At 39.9% G+C, this 26204-nt stretch overlaps 1 protein-coding gene across 3 annotated transcripts in view; it reads left to right on the top strand.

The window, feature by feature from the left end:
* nav3 (neuron navigator 3) overlaps nt 1-26204 on the top strand; it is a 435160-nt gene that overhangs the window by 94511 nt on the left and 314445 nt on the right. For all 3 annotated transcript variants that reach the window (XM_036210349.1, XM_036210350.1, XM_036210351.1), the window contains one exon: nt 25310-25645. In XM_036210349.1, coding sequence (XP_036066242.1) covers nt 25577-25645 — 69 coding nt within the window. In that variant the 5' untranslated portion in view covers nt 25310-25576. The remainder of the gene's footprint in view (nt 1-25309; nt 25646-26204) is intronic.

Here is a 26204-nt window from a genome sequence, read left to right as displayed (position 1 = left end):
GCTGCTAATTGAGTCATTATTGCTAATGCGTTGGTGAGCGGCTGCCGTGATAGAGGTGCGGGACCGGGCGGTGTGTGGAACCCCGTGTGTGGAGGTCTTTTGATGGAAGGAGGGCGTGAGGTGTGTGAAGCAGGGAGATGAAGAGGAGCAGCCGTGGGATGGGGGATGGTATTGGGAGGAGGCAGAGGAGCTGCTTCTCCCATCTGTGTGTGTGTGTGAGGAGACGCATGGAGGTGTTGAGCAGTCCATCACTGCTGGGCTAATTGAATGCTGGAGAATTGAAGGCTGCTCTCTTGTTGCTCCTCCATCACCACATCCACCCGATCACACGGCATTCTGGGAGGAGTCTTTGTGTAAACACTCCTTTTTTATTGTTAAAATGAGTTTTCATTGCTTTTGAGTTAGTTCTTGCTGGTTAGTATATTATTTTATACATGGGGCACTAACATAACTTTTCACATAATTGCAATTACTTTTTAAAAAATACATCAAAAAGAGCATTTTTCATTTGAGATCCCAGTTAAAGATCACAATGTTTTCAGGTTTTTAGATTTTTTTTGGTTCACGGATCAGTTTAAATCAGACAATATTTTCACGGACCGGTCCAAACCGGGCTGAAGTTTTTTAACTTCTGATTTCAAAATGAAATGCTACTAACAGGAAATTTTGTTTAAAAACAACTAAAAGTATCAGTAGATATTTTGATGAAGATTTAATAAAATAAAGTTATTTCTGATTTGAAATAATTCCTTAAGGGCAAAAAAAATGATCGTATTTTGTCTTTACATAAATCCTCATTCATTGGGTATTTTTTTCAACATTTTCTGTGCTTAAATTTCTAAACCTAATTCAGTCTTGCTGTAGGAACATTCTCAAATATTCCTTTTACAAAAATCCACAAATCAGCAAATTTATTTGATTAAATCTTCATTCTCTGTAAAAAGTTTGAACTTTTTGATGAAGATTTTCCCTTCTCGGTTATCGCCCTGTAATGATTTTTTCTGTTCATGACTCTGTTCCCATTAGAATCTGAAGAAAAATCTCATACCATTAAGCTTCTTCTACCAAATAAAGTTGGAAGAGTTCATTTTCCAAAACTAAACAAAGTCTTCTCTGAACTGAATTTAAAACAAGCAAAGATAAACAGGGCATATGTAAACTTTATTTATATGTGGGATGTGTCATCTGCATAGCTATGGTAACTAATGTTGTTCTTTATAACCTGGGCCAGTGGGAGCATAGATGTTAAATAGAAGTGGTCCCAGGATGGAGCCTTGGGGAACTCCACATGTAATTTCATGACCTTTTGAATGTAGGACCATGTAAACTTCTGATGTTACTGAGGTGAGAGCTTTCTTTTACAGAACTTTAGTTCAAGTCACGGAACTCTTCAGAACAATCCAGTCATTTCAAGAATTCATCCAAACTGATTCTCCTGGAGAGAGCAGCCTGAAGAATGAGAAGAAGATTACAAATGTATGGGTTTGACACGTTTCAAACCCTCATTTAATGGTATATGTCATTTTTTTAATCAATATAACTTGTGGGCTTGCAGTTTATTTAAGTGAAACAACACAGTCAGTTCAGTGGCCCAGTGGAAGAGTGTCCGCCCTGAGATTGGAAGGTTGTGAGTTCAAATCCCTGGCGAGTCATACCAAAGACTCTAAATTGTGACCCAGTGCCTCCCTGCCTGACACTCAGCATTTGGGGGTTAAACTACCAAATAGTTCCTGAGTGTGGCTGTGTCTGCAGCTCACCACTCCCTCAGGGGATGGGTCAAATGCGGAGAACAAATTTCACCCACCTAGGTGTGTGACAACTAATGGGACTTTAATTTTAAAGTCCTTGAACTTTCTTGAACAGAGGGGGAGGGTTTAGAGGATTTTCAATGAAAATAAATATTGATTTTATCTGAAGAGATCAAGACAAAAAAAATACTGAAGAGTTCCAATGTATTTTGCTTTGTTTAATTCATTCACAACAACAATTAATAATGCAAAAAACTGTAGATACGGTAACCACGATAGACAAACGAGTGTAGTATTTTACAGAAATGGCCGTTTTCCTGCTGCTTCATCTTTTTCTCAGAGCTGTCGATGCATTTTTAACAACATGAAGTGGCTTCAGCAGACATGACATAGGCGTGGCTGAGGAAGAGGAGGGAGCTTGACCCGTCAGTTTTCTACAAACAGTTGCAGCTTTAGGGACCTTCTGTAGCTTCACCTTTTTCCCCCTATCTCACTTATTTTAATTCTTAGATTTTACCGATTTTCTAAAAAATTAAGGATTTAAATGAGCTAGAGTTGAGATAACTTCAATAAAAATCTAAAGAAGCCTTTAAAATGTTTCACACTAAATTATTTTATGTGGACATGAAAAAGTCCTGATAAACATTAACATTTTTATCACATTTTTAATAATGGAACTAACAGGTTTGAAATAGTAAAAAAGGGACCAGAAATATTTTAAAAAGCTTATTTTAGTATTTTGTGGAGTTACAATTGCACATTTCCAACTCTTAGACGCATACTTACATTTAAAAAGACATAACTTCTCCTTTTTTTTAATATATTTTCAAAATAAGAGTAGATCTTGAATCTGAAAGTGCTCACTTTTATCTCAGCCAACCATTAATCTAAGAGATAAAACATCCATTACACAGCTTTTATTTCTTACTTTATTTCCACTTTAATTAATTTTGCAGACGGTAAAAATATCGAGAAATCCGTGTAAACAAGGAGCCAGATGATCAATCATCTTAGGACCATCTGGCTAATTAGCATCCATGTGGATAACTCAGCCTCTTTCCTGGATCTGGATCTTTAAAGATGAACTGCTTCACTCTTCAACACTTGGGTTATTTCTTCAACACAATTTTTGAGTTTCTTTTTTGGAGCTAATATTTTGGGTTACAGTTGTTTCATTTGAACCTAATTTATGCTTTTTAATCAATTTAGATTTTTTTAAATAACCCAGCACAAAGTTAGACCCTTTTTAATCTTGGAGTTGGTTTAAAAGTAGGGCTGGGAATCACTGGATACCTCACGATACAATACGATACGCGATACATGGCTCACGATATCGATAATATCGTGATACTGCCGTAATTGTGAAGCGCGTGCCCAGTTCCCACAGCAAACAGGAAGTAAGTGATCGCAGTCATTCTATCGCTCAGACAAAGTCACTTCTTACCGGCAGGATCTTCTACAGATGGAGGATAAATGCTGGCAGGTAGGCATGCTTCACACACGCGCTACAGAGCCTGTATCTCACCGGTGCTTCTCCCGAATGAGCGCGTGCATCGCTATTAAAAGTCCGATGCAGCGCGCCCATCTGCGCAATAGTTCCGCCGCGCGACTCAGACGCTCAGCGCAACAGCCTCTTCAAATGAAAATATAATATCGATACTTGGTGAGAACCCATCAAGAATCGATCACAGGACTAAATATCGCGATATATCGCAATATCGATATTTTGGCACACGCCTATTTAAAAGTGGAGAAAATTTTTGTTTTTTAGATGCATCTATTATGATCTATAAAGGATTCTGAATAATTTTATTTATTTAACAAATTTGAAAAATGTATATGATTTAAAGTAAAAATAACAAGTGTAACTAAAAACAAAGCAATTGTCACTCGGACATTTACAAACATGGCTGACCTTCCAGATCTCGTCATCCGACCAGCGCCGACTTCACTTAAATCGACCGTTTGGAAGAATTTTGGCTTTCATAGTGTCGAGGGTAAATAGGATAAAAATCAAGAGGTGTGTAAGTTATGAAGCACCAAAATTAGATATGTAGGGAACACAACAAATTTGCAAAATCAAAATGTGCTGCTAGCTAGACACTTTATTTAGTTGGACGTGAGTTAAAGAGTGTCTCATTAAAGCTGGTCTAAAGATAAAACTTTATCTTATTTAAGGTTGTTGAGTTCATGGAAAATGTTTCCCCTTGGATGCTAAAAAATATTTTTGATTATCTACAGAAATATTTTTCATGTCAGAATTTCTAAATTCTAAATAAAAGTTAAACAAGTTTACTGATCTTGTCTTTACTAAAAATGCACTTTGATGGAGAAAAGTTTATCATATTGGTCTAGTGTTTTGTATTAAACTGAGATGCATCAATAATTGTTTCATAATTGAATCGTTTCATTTTCAGATTGTTTGCCTGAATCATAATCAAATAAAATCATGAGGCGCCCACTTCTAGTTACAGTAAAAGCAAGCGAACGCTATGATCCCAAACACAGCTACCACCATGTGATGGGGAGACATCGACAGAACCTTTAAGATTTCATTCCACCACCTGAATTTTTTTTTTTAATTGTGGGGGTGGTTGTGAATGTAAACGGGGCAGTCAGGCAGCTGTCAGGTCATGTAGGCCCGCTCTTTATGTATTTCTGGCTATTGCCGTATTCCAATGCGTTTTTTGGCAGTAAAACATCATGACGTATACGTCTATGGTCGGGTGACCACTTGGAATTGGTCGTCATTGGTCATAGACTTGAACGCGGAAGAATTTGATAAAGTTGTAAGCTTAATATATAACACTGTTCAGCAAGATGAAAACAAAATATTGGGCCGCTGATCGGGACCAATTGATCGAGACCCAAATGACGTAATTTGATTTCTGATCACGTGATCGGATTTTTGCCATTTCTGTGGTTGAAGTTTATTTTCTAAACCTCATATCCTGAAAAGCTCCTGTTTTTTCATTCCTTGATGTTTTAAATGTCAAGAATGACTAAGATATTAAAACTTGTGGTTTAAAATAAAAGACACAGCTACAAAATTCCTCCAATTTCCTCCAAAACAATATTAACAGATTAATTCTACTTTGAGCTCAATTGATTGATTTAATCATTTTCTTCAAATGTTTCATGTAATCTTTCTTCAAATTTAAAAAGGTAATCCTGAGAAGATCTTCACGGCGTCTTTGAGTTGACTTTCTGCTGTCAGCGTGAGTTTGATGACCTGATTGTTTGCAGCAGACTCACAAACCCTCTCAGTAAAGATAACCCCCTCCGCTCCTCTCCGCTCCTCTCCGCTCCTCTCCGCTCCTCTCTGCTCCTCACCGCTCCTCTACACTCCTCTATGCTCCTCACCGCTCCTCTCCGCTCCTCTCCGCTCCTCTTCGCTCCTCACCGCTCCTCTTCGCTCCTCTACGCTCCTCTCCGCTCCTCTTCACTCACCGCTCCTCTCCGCTCCTCACCGCTCCTCTACGCTCCTCACCGCTCCTCTTCGCGCCTCTACGCTCCTCACCGCTCCTCACCGCTCCTCTCCGCTGGGCCTCCGCTGTAATTCATGGGGGCTCCAGAGGCGCGGGAACAAGCATGCTTCACCGCTGGGGGGAGGGGGGACCTACAAATTTGTGTGAATGCATTTGATGTCGTGTGGAGCGGGGGAATTTATACGGGGGGCTCCCCCATTCCCTCCCCTGCGTCCTGTTGGATCGGGTCTTGAGACGCAGATTCTCATCTGTATCATTTTATTGAAAAGGGCGAGGCTCGGCCCGCAGCGTCGCTGAGGGGGGCAGTCTTGTAAAGGGAAGAAAATGGAGCCCCCTCCCCTGGAAGGCTGTATTTCATCTAATTGCAGCCAGGATTGGACTGTTTGGAGCTTTACGAGGCGTGGCAGACACATTCAGTGTTATATTTGCCACTTTTTTCACCACGAGGACGCGTGTCCCCTTTGACCCCTTGACCCCCGCCTCCCTCCAGCTGCTGTGTGCGTACCAGCGTGGAAAATCCGTCAACAGGCTCTCTTGTGCGGTGTGTAATTGAGATTTCACAGCGTGGATACCATAGTTTTCCTGCTCTCAAAACCCTATAAATAAGTAAAGACAAGCGCCCCCTTCCGACCTCTCCTCCTCCTCCATCCTCCATAATCACATTTGATGTTAATCCCAGCACAATATCAGGAGATTAGCGTGGATGAAGCCGCAGACAAGTGTCACGGAGGGCGGAGAGGGGATTTGGCGCCACCGAACAGACTTGGCTGGGTGAAAGCACATTAAGGCGATACACGTGTAATTGCCTGGTAATGCTGCTTGTGTGCAGATGAATGACTTCTTCTCCTGCTGGCGAACGGGCCAAGCAGTTGTCAGGAGGAGGCGTGTCAGAGCGTGGAAAGCGTGAAGGCTGGGAGACTCCCAGTGGTTTATCTCCAAACAGATTTGCGTTTCTCCTCCCGTTCAGAAAATAAATGCGATTGCTGAAGTTGGCGGGGCTGACGCTCACAAGCTGCAAAACTGGATTTAGACATGTTCAACTCAGCAGACTGGATTGAAGGAGGAATTTCCATGAGGAAGAAGGCACAGACGCTTCAAAACCGAAACTAAACCCAGAGGAAAAAATACATTTGGAGAGAACGAATAAAAACAGAAATGTAACAGTCCGAGGGCGGGTGTTACGTTTGGCTAAAGAAAGTCTGGAAGCTGTGAGCATCACAGCAGCTTCAACCTAACAGCTGATTGGTTCCTGCAGAATACTTTTAAACCATAGAAGTATTTGAGTCCCACAGTGTTAAGATATAAACTGTTAACAGTGATTTCCAAGTTAAAATAGGACTGAAGTGAATGTGGATCTTTATGTCTAAACTAGACACCTGTGTGACTGAAATAAAATAAAAAAAATGATGTACTTGTGGTTTAGCTTGTGACAAAGACGTCTGTCTGTCATTATTGAAGTGAAGGACATTAGATGATTCAAGAGTTTAGCTTCCCTAAGAAAGCTGACCGTCGTCCACACAGACTGTGGTGTTTCTTAGAGTTAAGAGGAATTCTGGGATTTGGAGTCTTGGTCAAGGACAAGTCTGAGTTTTAAATCCTCCACTAAAAATCTATTTGTTTTATACTTAGCTTTGAGTAAAAGCCAAAGACTGGTTCTTCAAAAGAAAGAGGGAAGGCTTTTTTTTCCTTTGTTAAAGCTAAAAACAAACCATTTTCTCATGATTTCACTCCTTATTATATGTGAAATCCAATAATTGTGGAATCTAAAAGAAATTAGGGTCACGCTTACTTTTACAGCACAGTACTTACAGGGCATTAAATGGTATAGCTGTGTATTTATGTGGTACTATTTGGTACCTACTGGGTACTTATATTATATCTACTCGGCATTTATATTATGACTATTGGGTCATCTACTGGGTATTAAAATTATACCTATATTATCCGCTGTGATGCAGTTGCATGTTTAGCATGTCTGGGTGAATCCTCCAAACATTCTCTTGTTTGATTTTCTGCCACCTCTGTAGATCAATATTCAATTATAGTTGAGATGATTTTGCGTCATTGGAACGAATGATCTGGACAAAATTAGATTATGCTAATCAAATTCATTTTCTTCGCTCGTCTTCTCTCAATTTAAGAATATAGAGCAGAGTAAAATAAAAATGAAAAAAATGAAAAAACAACCCTAAATATTTGACTTAAAGATACAAAATAACCACAGAAGTTCCAATAGAATCAGACTCAAAATGAGGACTTTGTTGTTCCACATTCACACTATGAGGGTCTCGCGTCCCCCTTTTGTGTGATGTCAGGATGATTTTCTAATAAAGCCAGTGTAAGTGGACCAGCGGACGGCTCTTTATCTCCAAACATGTGTAATGTTTGCATCAATGCAGCGGGAGCGCCTGCTGCTGGAAAGCCTCATTCTTCAGGAGAAAAACGCTGCAATTTTCCTTCATGTGCTTTTTGCTTTGTGTGCAGTCAGGTGCTGCTTTCAGGGTTTTCCAGCTGTGAAAATAGATTAAACAAACTGAATCTGCTTTTGTCTGGGACCCTGTCTGAAAGACAACGGGGTCCTCACCTCACCAGGAACTCAGCTGAAGCTAGAAATTTAATCTAACGGCCCACACTCTTTCATTATTTTTTGGGCACCTTTCTGAGTTTTTTTTTTTTTTTACCAATTTTTAGAGTTCATATAAGAAGAACTCAAATCCAAATTATTTAATAATGCATTTTTTAAAAGAAAAATTAGCTTCTAAAAGATGTCATCAGATGAAGAAATGTGAAAGTCAATGAGTGAGGATTATTGACGGGACGGGATTTACAGTAAATGTGGTTTCTGCTGCTTTAAAATTCCTAGGGAATCCCAAGAAATGACAGAAACTTAGTACAGGAGAACCTTTCCAGGTACCTGATTGATCGGACGCAATAAAAGATACTGGACGTCGATTTAACAGTGACAGAGAGACTGGACAAAAGTGGATCCCTATCAAAGTAGAGGGACTCTGATGAGCAAAAAAACACATTAAATCGTTTCACATTTGACTCAAATATCTGAATTATCCCCAAATGTTTGCTCAAATACTTTGTAGACCGAAGAGATAGATGAGAAATAACTGGGAGGGGTGTGTCCCGTTACAGCCAGAATGAGAGCAGTTCACAAAAAAACATTATAGTTCAACATGGTGGTGGTAGTGTGATGGTAGTGTGCTCAGTATGAAGACTGACTTGTAGATGTTGTTACTCCAGTTGCGACGTGACCATGAGTCGGGTCTCACATCCGGCCTGGAACACTTGGACTATAAAGCCTTTTTTCCACCAGTGGTAAAAAAGTGTAAAAGGTATTTGTTTTATTTTGTTTTTTTACTAAAGATGGCGGCCTCTTCCTGAGGTCAAAGGTCAAAGAAGTTTTGTGATGACTGCTTGAATGTGAAATTATGTTATTTCTTGTTTTTTTAGAAAGATCTGGAGTCTTTGGGTGTTTATTTCCAGGTGTGATTAGAGTTTGAAAGGCAAGAATCCTGAAAGTCAGTGTACACGAGTATATCAAATGTCACTCCTGAATCATTTCTGTCTTTCTGCCAACCCCCCTGTCTTCACTGGAAATAATAGGCAGAAAAGTGTCAAAGTGAAGTCGGTTACAAGCAACGCAAACACGCGCTGCACAAATTAATGAGTTGCTGCCTCTCCCATCAACACAAGTCATCGCGGTGCTGAGAAGAGTCAAGCTACCTGCAGCCATGCAGCTACACTTCTCAATGCAGCTGCCGCCTCTCTGATCCCAGTTACCGTGACAACAGAAAAAGACAGCTCCTGTTTTGGGGTACACCGTTGCTCCAACACAAATGAAACACTTCCCCGTCTTCAGCTGGAAGAATCACATCAGCTCTGCCTCTGCTGCTTGTTTTTGGATTGATGGCAAACTTATTTTGAGCTCTCGACAGTGAAGATTAAAGGAAAGCTCAGAAGATTGACTGAGAAACTGAAAGGGTTATTATTTATTCAGTTATTTTAGGTTGTAAACATGTGTTCTTTGTTCAGATAACAACAAATATACAACAACAAGGCATCCCTTTTTTAGCAATTTTAGTTTCACGGTTCTATTGATAGCAGCTGGTTTATTTATTACAGTCCCAGGGAAAGCTAATACCTTCAATTTCCCTTTGTATTGTGGTGTGTTAGAAGTGTTAAAATCTGTTTTTAACATGTTTTTGTGGCATTTTGATGATGATGGAGGACATATATAAAGAAAATCAAGATTAAAATTGCTTTTGCGATGATTTACCGTTAAACAACATATCGCTTAAAGAGGAAAAAAGACCCCTAAACCCGCCCTCACTGGCTGGGTAGCAACTACACGGCCCTGTCTCCACAACACGTGTCAAAGTCAAGGCCTTCTGGGTAATTCTATCCGGCCCTTCAGATCCTTTTATTTTATTGTTATTAATGGCCTGATGTTATCTTGCGCTCATTTCTAACTTGCTTAATTTTGAAAAAAATTGTTTTTATGAAGAGTAAAAAAATCAAAAATTATTTAAGGTTTAAATTAATTTATGCTGGAATAATATTCCTGGCTTCTTATAATTCATAAATATATTCATAAATATCTTAAAAAGTTACAGTTTTAAAGTTTTAAAAATTGGAATTCTGCTATCTTTTTGGACTATTTTGGAATTTAGCCAATATTTCAGATACATACAAGCTGTTTTGGCTAACCTAAGTTTTTTATATTGTTTTTTTTTAGACTAATTTGGCATTTAGCTAATATTTTAACTGGCTAGCAGCTTCAGTGTTTTCAGCTATTAACTTTATTGTTTTCAGCTATTAACTTAATTGTTTTCAGCTATCAACTTCTGCGTTTTTACCTATCAGCTTCAGCGTTTTCAGTTATCAGCTTCAGCGTTTTTAGCTATCAGCTTCAGCGTTTTTAGCTATCAGCGTTTTCAGCTATCAACTTAATTCTTTTTAGCTATCAGCTTCAGCGTTTTCAGCTATCAACTTAATTCTTTTTAGCTATCAGCTTCAGCGTTTTCAGCTATCACCTTCAGTGTTTTCAGCTATCAACTTAATTCTTTTTAGCTATCAGCTTCAGCGTTTTCAGCTATCAACTTCAGTGTTATCAGCTATCAACTTATTTCTTTTCAGCTATCAACTTCATCGTTTTTACCTATCAACTTCAGCCTTTGTAGCTATCAGCTTCAGCGTTTTCAGCTAACAACTTCAGCATCTTTAACGACTAAATTCAGCTTACAGCCTTCACACTAGCATTATCGTAGGTAATGCTACATATCTGGTTCATAATTGTGTTAAAAAGTTACAGTTTTAAAGTTTTAAAAATGTAGTTTTAGAGTGTTTAATAAATGTCCTGTTAGGCCCATGATCTACAGTGTGTTTTGGATTTTGGACCCCTCTGTGATTGAGTTTGACACCCCTGCTCTTCAACTTCAAATTGTTGTAAATCAGGAGCGGATGAAAAAGCATTTATTGTATATGCTGGATGGGCCATAAGCACCATGATCAGCAACAGAGAGGGGAATACAGAGGGGTCACTCCCTGTCAACCCAGAGAGGAATTTTTGACAAATTCCTGCCGCTCTGCAGAAACTATTTACTAGATAACATTTTTTTTGGTCTAAAAACACTATAATCCTAATTAAAAGACCACTGGGAACACTTTGAAAATATTAAATATTAATATTATAATATTAATATTATTTCCTAGTACTGTACCGTACCAATTTCTTCTCAATTTTCTTTAAAGAGTATGGCTAAGAAAAAACTCTACCTGAATATTAAACACATTTTATTTTAATGGAATGGTAAAAATTAATTTTATTTAACGATAACAACATAAAGCCCTGTAACTGTATCTCGTCTACAAGTTGCTTTTACCAGAGCAAATTCATGGTTTCTTTTGGTAAATTTAGAAATATTTGTCCTTAAAGGGAATAGTCAACATCTCCCGATTTCCACAACAAAATATTTTTTAGTATAAGAAAAAAAAAACATAGACTTAATGTGGCCTACCCAAAATGGTTCTAAAAGTATGATTAAGGAAATAACGTGCTGTTTATTTCCAACTATCTGAGCCCGCTATCAATCAGCACAATCCACGTTTACGTGAATATATGATACTGGCTGGATAATTAATTAATTGAATAAATATTTTCTTGTCAGCATTTTGAAACAAAACAAGTATCACCAAACAAAATATCACGATATATCGCCGAATTGATTTTTCCCTACACCCACAGGACAATCTGTGACTCATTTTCAGTGCTTGTTCTTGGACACAGGTGATTGTTACAGATCTTTGAATATAATCTATTTTAAAACATATTTATTTTTGTGTGTGTAACAAGCAATTTGTGTAATTTTTAAAGATTTATGTGTGTAGTTAGTTTCAAGCTTTTGTAATTTTAATTTGTGCATGTATAAATTGTATTTTTTTTAATGTTCGTACTTGTGCACAAAACATATTGTATGAGCTACAAATCGAGAGTTATGTACGTACAAATCGGGGTGAGACTATTTTCTCTCCATACACGTGTTCTCCCACACCAGATTTCAGTCCAATAGGGCGCCTTTAATTTATGCACCTTTGATTTTCACCCCGAACCGTCCTACCGTGATTATACAGCCTGTAATTTCTCTGAGGAATCTTCCAAACGCCTCGTTCAATCTATAAACTACAAAGAATCTGGAAGCCTGGTATGAGTAATAAAGGAGTCATGGTCAGAGGTTCAGAGGTCTTCTCCCTGCTCTCTTTCTTTTTTTCTTCTTTTCACTCTTTTTGTGTCTGTTCTGGCGTCCTAACAGGCAGAATGTGCTGAAACTCTGGGAGATCAAAGCGTAGCTGTGAGGCAGCTGAGCTGATGTTTACCTACCTGTGTGCTGCAGCCGTACAGCAGAGGTCAAAAGAAGATCTTTTTCAAGCTTCTCCAGAATGGGAGCCAGCACTGTAGATTTATTTCAAAACTTACTTCCTAAAATATTTTGTGTTTTTTTAAGGCGAACCCAAGGATGTACTTAAAATTTAAGTTGAAGCATTTTGCCCTCAACGGCTTTGACCACCTTTACATTGTTTGTTAGAGATTAAACCACAGTTGTGATAAATATGCAAATAGAACCGATGCGGTCAACTGGAATTTAAACAGTTTCATTCAGTCCACAGCACTGAAAGATTAACCACAGTTTGTATTTACGATGCGCCCGGCCTGCCTCAGGACTGCACACACACACCCACTCATATGCATATGGCCTCTGCAGGATTGCTTATATAAAACAACTTTGCACGTCATTAATATTTATTGTAGCATATGGGGGTCTTTATTCTCCCATATGCTCCCTGTGGATTTGCAAAGCTGCAAATATTCACAAATGCAGTTATTGTTATCTTGGAGAGCTACCATGTGCGTTTTTTTTAATTCATACTACAGTCACAGGATCCATCTGCTCGCCTACACGTTTATATATCTCATCAGTTAAAAGAAAACGACTGCAACACAAGAATATAAAACAGAAAAGAATGCAGCACATTTGGAGATAAACTGTAGCTTTAGGCTTTTTAAAGAGTTTAAAGGACGCGGAAAGTTAATGCATTTCTCAAACAGCATCAATGTGTTTCTATGGATCGTGCTGCTGTTTACGACCCACTGAAAGTGTACCAATACTTTATTTAGTAAACATTTTAGGCATGAAAAAAGTCCATGTCAGTACATGTACAAATTTAAGAAAGGCTTTCATGAACATGAAACTGCTTTTAGATATCAAGCTGTCCATTGTTTTGTTTGTTTTTTTAATGTATTTTCTACATATTGACTGGACATGAAAACTCAGTGTGACGTTATCCATAGAAACCAAAGAAGTCGCAATTTACGATACAAATTGTTAGGAAGCAGTGATTGGTCCAAATCGCCTGACATTTCTATGGTAACCACTCTGGCCAATCAGGAGTGAGCTTGTTGGAAGGCCACACCCCTAGCACTAAAATTCTGTCAAATGTTTCAGCTGCTGAGAAAAGGCAATTTTAGCACAAAGAATTCAAATTTCCACATGTTCAATGGACATGTTTTGTAAGTAGAGCCCAAATTGTGTCTTAAAAATGTTCATAACGATGGACGAACATGAGTTTTGAACACATTTTCATAGACGTTTCATTGGAAATAGTCGCTTAAACTCAAGTTTCTGATGGTGGTGTGATTGCAGCTTCAGAGCTAGCCTTCAGTTTACCCTTTAACACCAGAGCTCCAGTGTTTATGTTCTTTGATTTGCTGTAACTTTTCTACAGTTAACACGATCAATGGAATGACGATCATGTTAACGGTAGAAAAGTTCCAGTATGTTAAAGATTTTGTCTTTAAGCGTCACCGGTGTTAAAGGGTTAACCAGATATTATTCACAATCTCAGATCAAAAAGAAAATTCTGATGACATGGAAGTACACAATTTAAAGTACAAAAAGTTAAGCACAAAATATATTGTTTGAGTTACAAACCAAGAATTACGCACTCACAAATCGGATGATACTCGCTAATCAGAAAAGGTAGTTACTATGGAATATCGCTAATTGGATGATGATATCCAGTAACTTCTGGTTGAAATGATGGACAAATGTCATCGTCCAATCAGAAATGTCCCACAAAAATGAAATGTTGAAAATTGAAACACAATAAGAAACCCTTAATGAAAGGTTGGATGATGATATTTGTCCATCAACTGGATCTCGTTGTCCAGTCAGTGATGTCCCATACGTTTTCCTCTTCCTCGTTGTGTTTGATTTTAAGTATTTCATTTTGGTTTCTGGTATTTTGTTTTCTAAAATTCAATGCTGCTTTTTATTATTTGGTTTTGCTTCTTAAACTGTTGCTGTGATCTTTAAAATGTTTTTGCGTCGAGTGATTTGCACTTCAGGGCCACCGTAGACAGGAGATAGACATACATCTGTCAGAAAATAAACTGATTATACTTTTAAGCAGAAACTCTAGTTACATGGTAATATCTTCAGAAGAAGATCTACCCTACTTGTTTAATTGTGGATTTTCATCTACTATAAACATCAAAAGGTCTGTTTGTCTCATTGAGGATACAGAGGAAATAGACAAACACAAGAAGAGAAGATCATCAGCAAACATTTGTTTATCATGATCTCTGAGTGGAAGTTCTTGATGGGTAGAATCGATCTGCTTTATCAGAATAGTTAGAAATAAATGGGATTCTAATTTGTCAAAATAAAAAAAATAAAACTTTTATTATCTTGGAATGTTGTCTTTTAATTATCCAGAGATTAAAAGAAAAGAGACTAAATGTTCCCCAGCTCTGACGGGGTCATGAAGATTTAAAGCCTGTTGTGTTTTGATGGTTAGCGCTTTCATCTGAAGCTGATGGAATGAGGTTTATGTACGCTGAATGCCCTTATTGTACTTTAATGCGAAGCTGGGCGTTCTTAATGGTTGACCTTTGGCCTGCTCGGTTGATAATTTACGGCGCGAGCTGCCGCGGCCCCGCAGTCCTCCCCGAGGAAATCAGACTGGATCTATGGCTATCATTTACATCTCCTTGAATTAGGGCAGCAGTGTGTAGTGATGGCCCCAGGGCTCATGAATCAAACTTTATTGACCAGCTGGAGAGTTACAGACACCCGTTGAATACAAAGTGCTTGTGAAAAGGCCATGGGGTGAGGGGGTGGGGGGAAATGTCTGCTGGCTGTGGAGATTGAAAGTGGGATTACTGCTTGGACTCACCAGGCTGTGATGAAACTGTGGAGCCTGATACCCATAAATATTTACTCTTTGCTCCAAGTACGATTCTTTACCACCGAAGGGGATTGTAGAAAGAAAACCGATGGGGGCACGTTTCCATAGAAACCGGGTATCACCCCCCAATAAAGAGCATTGTAGTTTTAGCTTTGACTCTGTTCATTGTCAAAGACGTGTTTTATGTTTTCGTCAAAGGGTAACACAACAGGATAGTTAGGGTGCGTTCACACCAAGCCCGATTTGCACGACAAATCCGTGTGGCCCATCCCTCTTCACCACTGCCCGCAAATTTGCTGCTCCTGTCAAAAAATGTTCCTGAGCTTGACACCGCGTATGTGGGAGGAGCTACCAGCCAGTGTTTTAAGCCTGACATGGTGCGGTGTCCGTGTATATACCAGTTAGAAGGTGTGGAAGTAGAGAGGGTTATGTTGAGAGATCAGGTTTATTTATTGTGAATAGTTCAATAAAAGCATCAGTAATCATGTCTCAATGTCTGGTTTATGAGATTAAAATAGTAAATGGTGTATACTTGTATCGTGCTTTTCTACCTTTCTTGAAGGCCCAATGCGCTTTACAGTCACAGACCCATTCACACATTGACACACTGGTGGTGGCTCTGCTACCGAGCAATGTGGGGTTCAGTGTCCTGCCCAAGGACACTATGACACATGGGGGGCAAGGCGGGAATTGAACCCACAATCTTCCGATTGGGAGTCGACCGCCCTTTATCCAAATCAAATACTTCTCCATCACGGGGCTTCTATCTCACTCTGGGGAATGTGTCTGGATGACAGCCGCTTCCACTGTGTTTCTGTGACTCTGTGACTGAGTTTAAAGGCTGTGACCTGAGAGGAGGGGAAAAAAAGCGGGGGGTGGGTCATAATTGTCGCTATGAAAATAAGAAAAATGTCTCAAAGTTTAGGAAGCCTGAGCAGGAAGCCCCCACACCTCGCAGCGGCTGTCTGTCTGTCGGCATATTTAGCTGGACTAAAGGAGGCTGATTGACTGCAGCCAGAGAGCCGCCGTGGTCGGGGTGTTTCTCTTCTTCACCCGCCTTGGTAACTCCACCGCCCCAGGAATTAGATGGATCTTCAGGAAAAAAAACACTCGCATTGACTAATATTCTACCTGCAGCTTGAGTTACTAAAAATGTCACGTGCCCAAAGCTGAGTTCTTGATTGGTAGATCCGATGCCGCGACCTGTCAAACTTCAGATATTTAAATCTTGGCTCCACCTCCAAATTCGTGCCTCGTTACTCAAATCAAGCTGCTGGCAGACCTTTGCCCGGGACCTCAGATTGCCTCATTTCGCGTCTGTACCATTGACTTAACATTGAACCTGGCCGCCTCCACTGCGCAAATCGCGTTCGGTGTGAATGCTCCTAAGATATCATGTCACTGGCAACACTTAGATAGAAAGCATTCTTTAACATACCATAACTTTAATAACATAATTCCAGCAGATTTTGAAGCAGAGAAAAGCGCTCCTTAAACACTGGAGCGTCGGCGACGTCGTCTCAAGTGTTAAAGGGTTAACAAATATGTTGAAATATGTTTTAGAGACATCACCTTTTCCTAAAAATTAATAAGTCAACCAAACTCCAGTTAATAATTAGAATGACCAAATCCATTTTATTTCAGTCTAAATTTAGGCTCAGGATGAGAGTATTTAATAACCGCGTGGAACTCACTGAGGGATTCGGTTCACCTGTAATGATCACGGAGAAGAATGACTCCACTGACAGGAAAAAAACCTCCAGACTCAATAATGCAGCCTCTTCCCTCCACTGGCTGTGGTTAGAATAATCGATTTCTAGAGGGATTTGTAGTTTATTGTGTGAGTTGGTTTGATAAATAAACAATCCCGTTGATACCACAGGCCTCAGAGTCCAAATCCAATCTGTCATCAGCTCCATCTTAGATTCCGCTGGGGGTTTATGTGGAAAGCCTGGAAGAGGACGGGCAGATGCTGGATGTTTATACAGATAAACATCTCTTAAAAATTCATGGTCTGTACAGAGAACAACCCTTAAATAAAAACGAAGACCCTCATTTTTCGTATTTTTTTAATTAGACTCAGCTCTGTATGACCTTATGGTTTGTTTCATCCAAGCTTGTTTTTTCCATCTCTCTGCTCGGTTTTTCAAGGCCGGGCTTTGATGATGTCATATTCATCCACAGATAGCTCCACATTTCATCCATCTGTCTACACACCACGGTCTCGACCCGTATGTTCATTTCTAAAGTGGACCTTGTCCACCACTCGATGACCTCTCCTCCTGTTCACCTGTCATCAGCTTGAATGAACTTTCTGTGTGCAACACATTCTCACTCCCATGTACGGACGTATGGTTCGTGCCCCCCTGGGTGTCCCCAACTCGTTGTTTTTTGACGTCCTGGCTGTTTTTAATAAATCAGGGGTCCCCAACCAGTACCGGTCCAAGTACTGCTTGGTACCGGGCCATGGACTGGGGAAAAAGGCATATACTTCTCAAGGGTCCACAACATGGACCCTAACCTTAACCTGGGACTGGTTCTCCATCCATTACTGTGTCCAGATGGTTTGGGTTCTGTGATTTAATGGGAACAACCTGGACGTCAAAAAACGATGAATTGGGGACACCTTAAAAGTGGCGTGGAGGGGGCCAGAACCACACGTCCAGATATGACGAGTAGGGAGTGAGAATGTGTGGGTTTGTGGATGCATCACTGTGGTATTTTATCATAAAAAGATTGATTAGATCGTACTCTGAAGCTGACAGCTTTGAGTCTCTTCTGTCCTCCGACGAATTTGGAATCTTGTAAAAGATGAAGAGAGATGTCGATTGTTGCTGTGTGGCATTGTTCAGTCAGATGCAAAATGAGCTGATGCGCTCAATACTACATGGAACTCTCATTCTTAGATGAATAATTAAAATAGTATTCTTTTAGGTTCTGTATGCTTTGGACACATTTAGGAGCACAGAAGGCTGTAGTCAGTGGTTTCCTTTCCATCCTGAGGCCTGTATCCTAGATGAAAGCAGCTCTTTACCTATTTGTCATTTTTTTACTGCTAGTCGGTAGTTTGTCCTCTCTGGGTGGGTGGAGTGCTTCTATAATTGAGTAAAGATTAGAGTGTGAGATCAACAGGTGGATCGGATCATCTGCTGTGCTACAGAGTCCTGTTGACACTGGACTTTTGCTGACCATTACTAGCTCACATCCACCAAAGAGGCTTAGTATAAAATGTTGAAGTGGTACAAACCTCTGGATCTTCCAGATAATCTTCCAGCCTAATTTCCCAGCCTGGGATGAATAAAGTATTGCTATTCTATTCTATTCTATTCTATTCTATAGTTTCCAATATAAGACTTGGTTTCACATACAGTTGTTCTCAAATGTGTACTGTCATTCCAGCTGGAATTAATTATTTTTCCACCATAATCAATATTCCAATGATTGGTAATTTATGTGCTTTGAAAAAGGTACTATGCATAGGTCACTATCAAATTGGAGTCCCAGATTGGTCAAAGTCTGACTTGGTTTAACTTTTACCTGACGTTTAATGGCCCGATTATGATCATGAAAACTTGTATAGCTATGTGTAAATGCGAGAGTTTTGAACACGAACGCCATAAACATGCCTTACTTCAAGCATTATGCGATCGCTCAAGAGTAGAATCAGAAAGTAAAGCTCTCAATTCACCGGTCGATCTTTGTTCCAGTACTTACCCATGGTCACAAACTCTGGGTCATGACCGGCAGAAAGAGGTCCCAGATACAAGTGGTTCTGGAGGGTGAGTGGCCACTCCCTTAGAGATAGAGTGAGAAGCTGAATCAATCTGAGAGACCTTGGAGTACAGCCGCTGCTCCACCACATTGAAAAGAACCAGTCGAAGTGGCTCAGGCATCTGGTCCAGATGCCTCCTGGACACACCCTGGGGAGGTGTCCCGCTGGGCGGAGGCCCTGGGATGACCTAGTAAGTGACCATTGAAACTGTTGCCCTTGCGACCCACTCTCGGGCTAGCAGAGAAAAATGGATAGAATAAGATTAGAGTGCCGTGGAATATTTACAAGGAAGAACATAGGTCAGTAAAGGAGAGTGATTTGTTAGGAACTGGTGGTAGTTGACCCAAAATGCAGGACAATGGTAAGTAAGGGATGAGCAGAGGTCCTGGATCGCGATAGGTCAATGAGGGGAAATCCTCATGATCCTTGGTGAAAGAACATTAGATATAAACCGTGGTAGAAAGTAGGGCTGTGGATCATCACAGGTGGCGATCCGATTCGATTCACGAATCAGAAGCAACTATTAACAAGTTGAACCACTATTCTTACTTTTTATTATAATGTTTATTGCTATGTGTATGTCTATTTACTAGATGGATGAAAATTGAAATTATTTGTATTTAATCATCATTTATACCTTCATTTAGAACAGGTGATCAGAATCAGCTAAACTGATTAAAAAAAACACAAAGATTTAAATAAAAAGACTTTTTTTTTTGTCATTTTAAAGTTTTTTTGTTTTTTATTTTTCAATCTTCTGGTTCAGCAGTAAAACAACATTAAAAGGATAAAAAAATCACTTTTGTTTTGGGTCATTTAACAACAAAACCTGAAAATGTTCTGCACAGTTTTTTATCTTCAAAGTTCTTCAATATTTTACGTTCTAAGCATCACATATTGCTGCAGAGCTCCTATGAAAAAGTTTTTTTCCCCGCAGCAGAATCAGCTGATTCACGTTGATTACAGCCGCCTTTCAGCAGCGCGAGGTTGTTTCTTCAGAATAAGCTGGAGTTTCGTTAATTACGTCAAATGTTGAAGAGTTAGAATAACCAAAAGAATGTAAACACTGAAGCTAAAGCTCCGATGTTAAAGCTAATTCATTTTTTCAGAAGTTATGTCTGTGAGCGGAACTTCAGTCTCAGTTTTGAACGGAAAAAAAGCTCTCACTAGTTTTACTTTGAAAACCGGAAGCTTCTTCGTCAAGAAGATGTCTTTACTTCCGGTAGCGGTATCGCGCCTCTTTTGGCTTTATTTTAGTTCATAAACTTAAAATCCGTTATTAATCTGCATTTCAGAGCAAAAATACACCGTCCCCAATTGATATTTTGGTCATCTTTTGCTACAATTTACTACATTTATAAGGATCGCGAATTAACGATCTTGGACGTCGCGAATACTCGTACTCGAAATTCTGGGAGCAGATCGCGAATACCCGAGCACCCGGATACTCGTTACAGCCCTAGTAGAAAGTGAAGGTAACAAGTCTAAGGTCAAAGCCAAGGCCCGGGGGCCGGATCCGGCCCTCAGGGTAATTATATCCGGCCCTCCAGATCATTCTATTTTATTGTTATTAATGGCCCGATGTTATCTTGCGCTTATTTTTAACTTGCATAATTTTAAATATATTTTTTAAAGAGAGTAAAATATTTAAAGTAATTTAAGTGGATTTATTCTGGAATAATATTCATGTTTTTTTTAATATTCATAATTATGTTAAAAAGTTCTTGTTTTAAAGTTTTAAAAATGTAGTTTTCGTGTGTTCAATAAATGTTTATCCTGTTAGGTCAGCGACTAAAGGAGAGTTTTGGATTTTGGCCCCTTGTGGGATTGAGTTTGATACCCCTGTTATAATAGGTGAGGAGATGATGAGCTAGATCTAATCTTTACCTGACAGATTCATAAAGATCCTCCAAAATGATTTCACTGCTGAAGAACATGAGAATGTTCTGGATCAGAGATGAACTTTTCTAGGGTTTATTTGATCACAAAGGTCGTAATGTTCTTGTTTTCTTAGCGTTTCCTATTCTGTGAAGTGACATGAGTTAATGGAGCTGCACTCTCTGAAATCCCGCCTCACATCATGCCGCCTGCAGCTAAGCCTGTGGGTGTTGGTGGAAACATGGTCAGGCTCCAGTTTCAATTCATCAGGTCCCCTCAGAATGAATTCTGCTTCGGCAGCACTTGCCATAATTGCCCTTAAGTAAGCGATGGGTTCAGTGTTACATCTGATGCTGGCAGCACTCAGAGGAGCTCATCAGATGAAGTTAACAGAGAAGACGGAGCGTTGCTGTGTTGCTGTTTGGGGAGCCGGTTTCAGTTGAAGTGCTTCACCTGCAGGGATTATTGGAGCGTTTGATTGGCCGGCGTCTGTAAGAGGATGGAGGCTTAAACTGCAGTGCGGAGAATATTGATTTTAGTGGTGGTGTGATTGTGTTTGAGCAGAGAGATTCTGTCCAGCTCTTCAGCTGTGCTCCTGCGAGGTGACCTGCTGGGTTTTTCACACGTGGCACAGCACGTTTGGTTTTTTTGCTCTTCTTTGCCAAGAACAGAAACAGACAGAAGAGGAAGAAGCGTTACTTTTAAAAGCACAAATGTTTCCTTCTTGTTTTGCTTTAAGATGTATTTCGCAAACATGTAAAGTTTTTTTTACTTGATTTTGGGGTCAAGAACTGAAAAATTAAGAACTGTTCAGACATTTCTAAAGTTTGGGTTTATATGTACAGAAACTTTTCTACGGTGGCTCTGATGTGCCAATTATACTAACAAAACACTAAATGCAAAAGCTTCTTAAAGATCTGCGTAATTAAAATAGCACAACAAATAAAAAAAACATCACATTTTAGTAAAAAAATAATGAATGAATGAATGAAACCGGAAGAAAGAAACTCAAACGTCAAAAACTTTGATTTTCATTTTGAGCTCTGGAAATTGCTTTTGCTTTCCAAATCCTATATTTTTTTATCCATCCATCCATTTTCTTGACCACTTCCTCCCTTTCGGGGTTGCGGGGGTGCCGGAGCCTATCCCGGCTACTGAAGGGCGAAGGCGGGGTTCACCCTGGACAGGTCGCCAGTCTGTCTCAGGGCCTCAATCATACACCCATTTACTCACAGACACACCTAGGGGCAATTTAGAGTCACCAATCAACCTATGAAGCATGTTTTTGGACGGTGGGAGGAAGCCGGAGTCCCCGGTGAAAACCCACGCATGCACGGGGAGAACATGCAAACTCCACACAGAAAGGTCCCAGCCGGGATTCGAACCGGGGCCTTCTCGCTGTGAGGCAAGAGCGCTAACCACTGCGCCACCGTGCAACCCTATATTTTATTTATTTATTTATTTTAGATTTTTGGTTTCTGGAATTGTGTACTGATTTCCAAAATGTAATGTTTTTTTTAAATAATTGTTTTGATCTTTAATAGGTTTTAGTATTAAATAATTTGTGTGATTTGTACTTCAGGGCCACCGTATCTTTCTCTTAAAAATGTGTTTTTGTTTTTGCATCGTTACTGTAATAATTATTGTAAAGAGTAGATTAAAGAAATCTGTGTTTGTCAGCTACTGGAGCACAAAATGATCCTAAACTGACTTACAGATTTTCAAAAACAGGAACTTTATGGAAAATTCAGCAAATCTCAGGGGCAGCTTTAGCAACTTTAATCAATAATTTGTTGAATATTTGATGCTTTTTACTTTTCATAGATGAAATCCAGCACCAGACTGGAATATTTAGTCATTTCAAAATTTCCATCATTCTGGGTCGTCTGTAATGAGGCATGAATGAGATTGATAGTTTGTAAAAAAAAGGCTCAGTGAGAATACAATGGATACTTTTGATTAGGGCTTGGTAGATAAAATAGATTAATCAATCAGAATCGATCCAAGCTTAATAGATCAATAATTGATCCATAAAAGTAGAGATCAATTGCTAGCTTGATGCTAACGTATAATGGGATTTCCCATAGGACAGCTAATGCTAACGCTCGGCAGACCTAAACATACATTTCTGACTATATGAACATCTTTCTAAACTCACAGACATGAAATTTCCAAACTCTTTTAAGGAAACATTTTTAAAGTAACCATTTATGGTCTAAAACTCTTTTTTTTGCTCATTCTTTGTTCTTCTGAATTACGGTGTAATACTCTAGCACCACCGCCACCTAGTGGCCAAATTGAAACGCCCTCCAGGAGAGGCAGAACAATTGTTGGAGCTTCTCCATTTGACAAACCTTCTGAATGCAGATGTTACTTTTGTTCCAGAGGAATCCACCGACCAACAGAAAGCAGGACATTTTCTGTATACCAGATCAATTTGACTAAACAGAGACGAAAAAAACACCTTTAAGTTACATAAACATCCACATTTTTATATGTATATTTGTTAAATTCTAATTATCGTCACAATTATGCTTTTCAGCACCATGCATGATAACCACAGATAGTACTTTAAATGACCCAGATTAGACCTAATATAGCCCGGCCGCAGGTATTTATTAGTTCTGCATGGTTTTCTCCTGCTTTAATCTTTATTTAAGCTCTCCCTCAGCATCTAATTTCCTCATCTACAAACACCGAAGACCCCTGAAGCCTCTGTTGCCTCTCTCTCTGGTCCGTCAGATGCACAGAAAACTGGAGCTTAATGCTTCACTTTTTATACAAGTGATAAGAAGTCAGAAAAGAAATCTTCCTTTAGGGGTGAAAATACTGGTCTTAGATCTTAGTTTTTGGTCGGAGTAAAAGCTGTAAAAGCTGGAAAGATTACTCTCTCTCTGCCCAAAAGAAAGGGGAAAAACAGGAGGATCACGTCATCAAGAGTTAATAGTGACTCCGCTGTTTTAGTGGGAAAATAAAAACTTTTTGTCTGAGTAATAAAAAAAGACTTATTCATAGAATACATTGACTGTATTTAGAGAACTGGACTGAGTGAGCCTTTCCCTGACATTCCTAACAGGTAGTACCAGCTGGCTCCAAGAGGCTAAAATCCTATCAACTTCTAGAGGAATAAAGAGCTATTAGTTGTCAAAATTACCATTTTTTGCTCCTATTTTAACCAACACATTGTCACTCCCAACTCGTGATACAATAACGTTTGGTTTGGGCCCCCTCTGTACCAACTTTTTGGGTGTCCCTAACTCGTCATTTTTTACGTGCTTGCTGTTCCCATTAAGTCCAACCAACTGATACCAGTCTGAGGGTATCTTGGTACTGGGCCACAGACAGGGGAAAAGGTACATGCTAATCAGGTGTCCCCAACCTTCAGTTCCAGTACCTTAACTCGGTACCAGTACCACGTCCAGTATCAGGTCCGGAGGGTTGGGGACCCCTGATTTAATGGGAAAACCCAGCACATCAAAAAACAACGAGTTGGGGACACCCAGAACATAAAAAGGTGACATGGAGGGGGCCGTTTATGTACCATACGTCCATTTATGACGAGTTGAGAGTGAGAATGTGTAGTTTTAACATGTTCCTGACAATCCTCATTTACTTTTATTTAATTTCTGCAGTTCAAGTTATAAACTGACCAATCAGAAGCCTCAATAAAATATGTGGTCTTACGTCAAAGCATCTGATTGACAGATTTTGCGTTTCCCACTTTCAAGTTGTGGCCCTCCAAGAAGCTACTGATTGGTGAGAGTGGTTACCGGACCAATCACTTCTTACTGATAATTTCCTGTTCCAAATGGCGGCGCGAGTATCGCAGAAACGTTCACTTAGTTGTATCTGTCAGCAAGACATTTTCTTTGGATGATGTCGCACTAACTCAACCTCGTCCTCAGATACCATCAGTTGACACCAAACGCTATTAACTCTTTGAATGTTTGCTTAACCCAAATACTCGTTCAAGACATTTACTTACGTTAGCTAGACGTCGTGACGAAAAGTGCTGCCAAAAATCCCAGTCTCCCATACAGCTGTCAAGGTCGTTGGTTTCTTTGAGACATGTGACACGTAGTAGGGTGTATATACAGTAAATGTCCCAGTTGGTCACCCATGTTTTGGGGCCCAGGTAACTAGCTTGTGTGCTGGAGAAGTTTTGTCTCTAAAGACATGCCCTGCCAGCTTTAACCTATTTCTTCGGATAATGTATGATATATATTCTGATCTTCTCAAACCAAAGGATGTTAAGGTAATCATCAATGGATTTTTGTCTTGGTTGGGGTGTTAAAGGGCTCAAATTAATTCTGTGTCTTCAAGCTTTCACATATTATTTTCTCTTTTGATCTTCTCCTTTTGGAGTCTACCAAACGGACTACTTAAAGAGTTGCAGTCCGGATGTTGGTTCTGTAGTTTTCTATATATCGTTGGTGACATCACAAGGCGTGGAGTGTGCTCCCCAGTCTGACTTTCTGGCACTGCTTTTAACAAGTGAGAGAAAACAAAAGCAACCACTTTCAGTCTTTTAGCACCATGGCAACGAAAACGTAGATATGCAGATAGGAGACGTTTGGGAGATGTAGGGTTTCTGCATAATTGTGCTTTCTCTGAGGCATTTTGTGCATCTGATATCCCAACCCGTGTGTTGTCTCTTTATGTTCCAGATGTGAAGGGGAGTGCTGGTCCCAGACTGCTGAAACCATGCTTTCTCGGTAGCCTTTGGAGGTCGGCTTTGCCCCCGCTCTCATAAAAATCAAACACAGTTGACTTCAAACCCCCAATCGCGATGGATTACCTGTGTCCTGGTGGAGGCATGTGCTGGACGCGGGCCCTCGTCGGCAAACTCTAGCCGCCTGTATTCTTCTGGACGCAAATTCCCTGCTTTCATTTTGGAGTTATCCTTTTGGAGTTATCGGTTGTTTGGACCAGGGATGGATGGACCCGAAGCAAGCAAGCATGGCAAGAAGTCAACAAGTCAGAAGCTTGAGGACCAGAAAAAGGTAGGAGAGTCTTTGCTTCTATGTCCTGCTGAGCTGCTTTTACTGTTTCAGAGAAATGCGGTTGACAGAAGCTGCTTTGCTGTCTGTGGGAATTGTTGTTTATGTGAAAAAGAAGAGCGATTGTGAACTGCAGTTCCCAGAAGCCTCTCTGCTCTGTTAATGAAGACAAAGGTGGAAAGGTCTCGGTTCTGCTCCCCATCAGTCCCTGCAGTCTTTCATCTGAGCTTGTTAGGTGGTGCTGGGTAAGGTGGGACTCCTCCAACCCCCACCCACCATTGGGAATGCATATTTATCTCTGTTTGAAATGCTTTTATGTTCGTCCCTGTGGGGATGGGACAGGAATATGATCCCTGACCATGACGAGAGGGGTTTCTGTGAAGCAGTGTTGTTTGGGTTATATCTGGTCTGTTTTTAAGGTGTAAGATGGCAGAGGTGGCACATACAGGTTTGGTTGTTGCCATGTTTTGTGGTTTGCTTGAGGGCACAGAGGGGTCAGATCGCATGAGCATTAGATTGGAGGAAAAACACACTTCTTAAAATGGAGAAAATGCACAGAAAC

Source organism: Oryzias melastigma, linkage group LG23 (genome assembly GCF_002922805.2).
Source record: "Oryzias melastigma strain HK-1 linkage group LG23, ASM292280v2, whole genome shotgun sequence".
Classification (NCBI taxonomy): domain Eukaryota; kingdom Metazoa; phylum Chordata; class Actinopteri; order Beloniformes; family Adrianichthyidae; genus Oryzias; species Oryzias melastigma.
The sequence above is the reverse complement of the archived record's forward strand: the minus strand, read 5'-3'. Positions and strand labels throughout refer to the sequence as shown.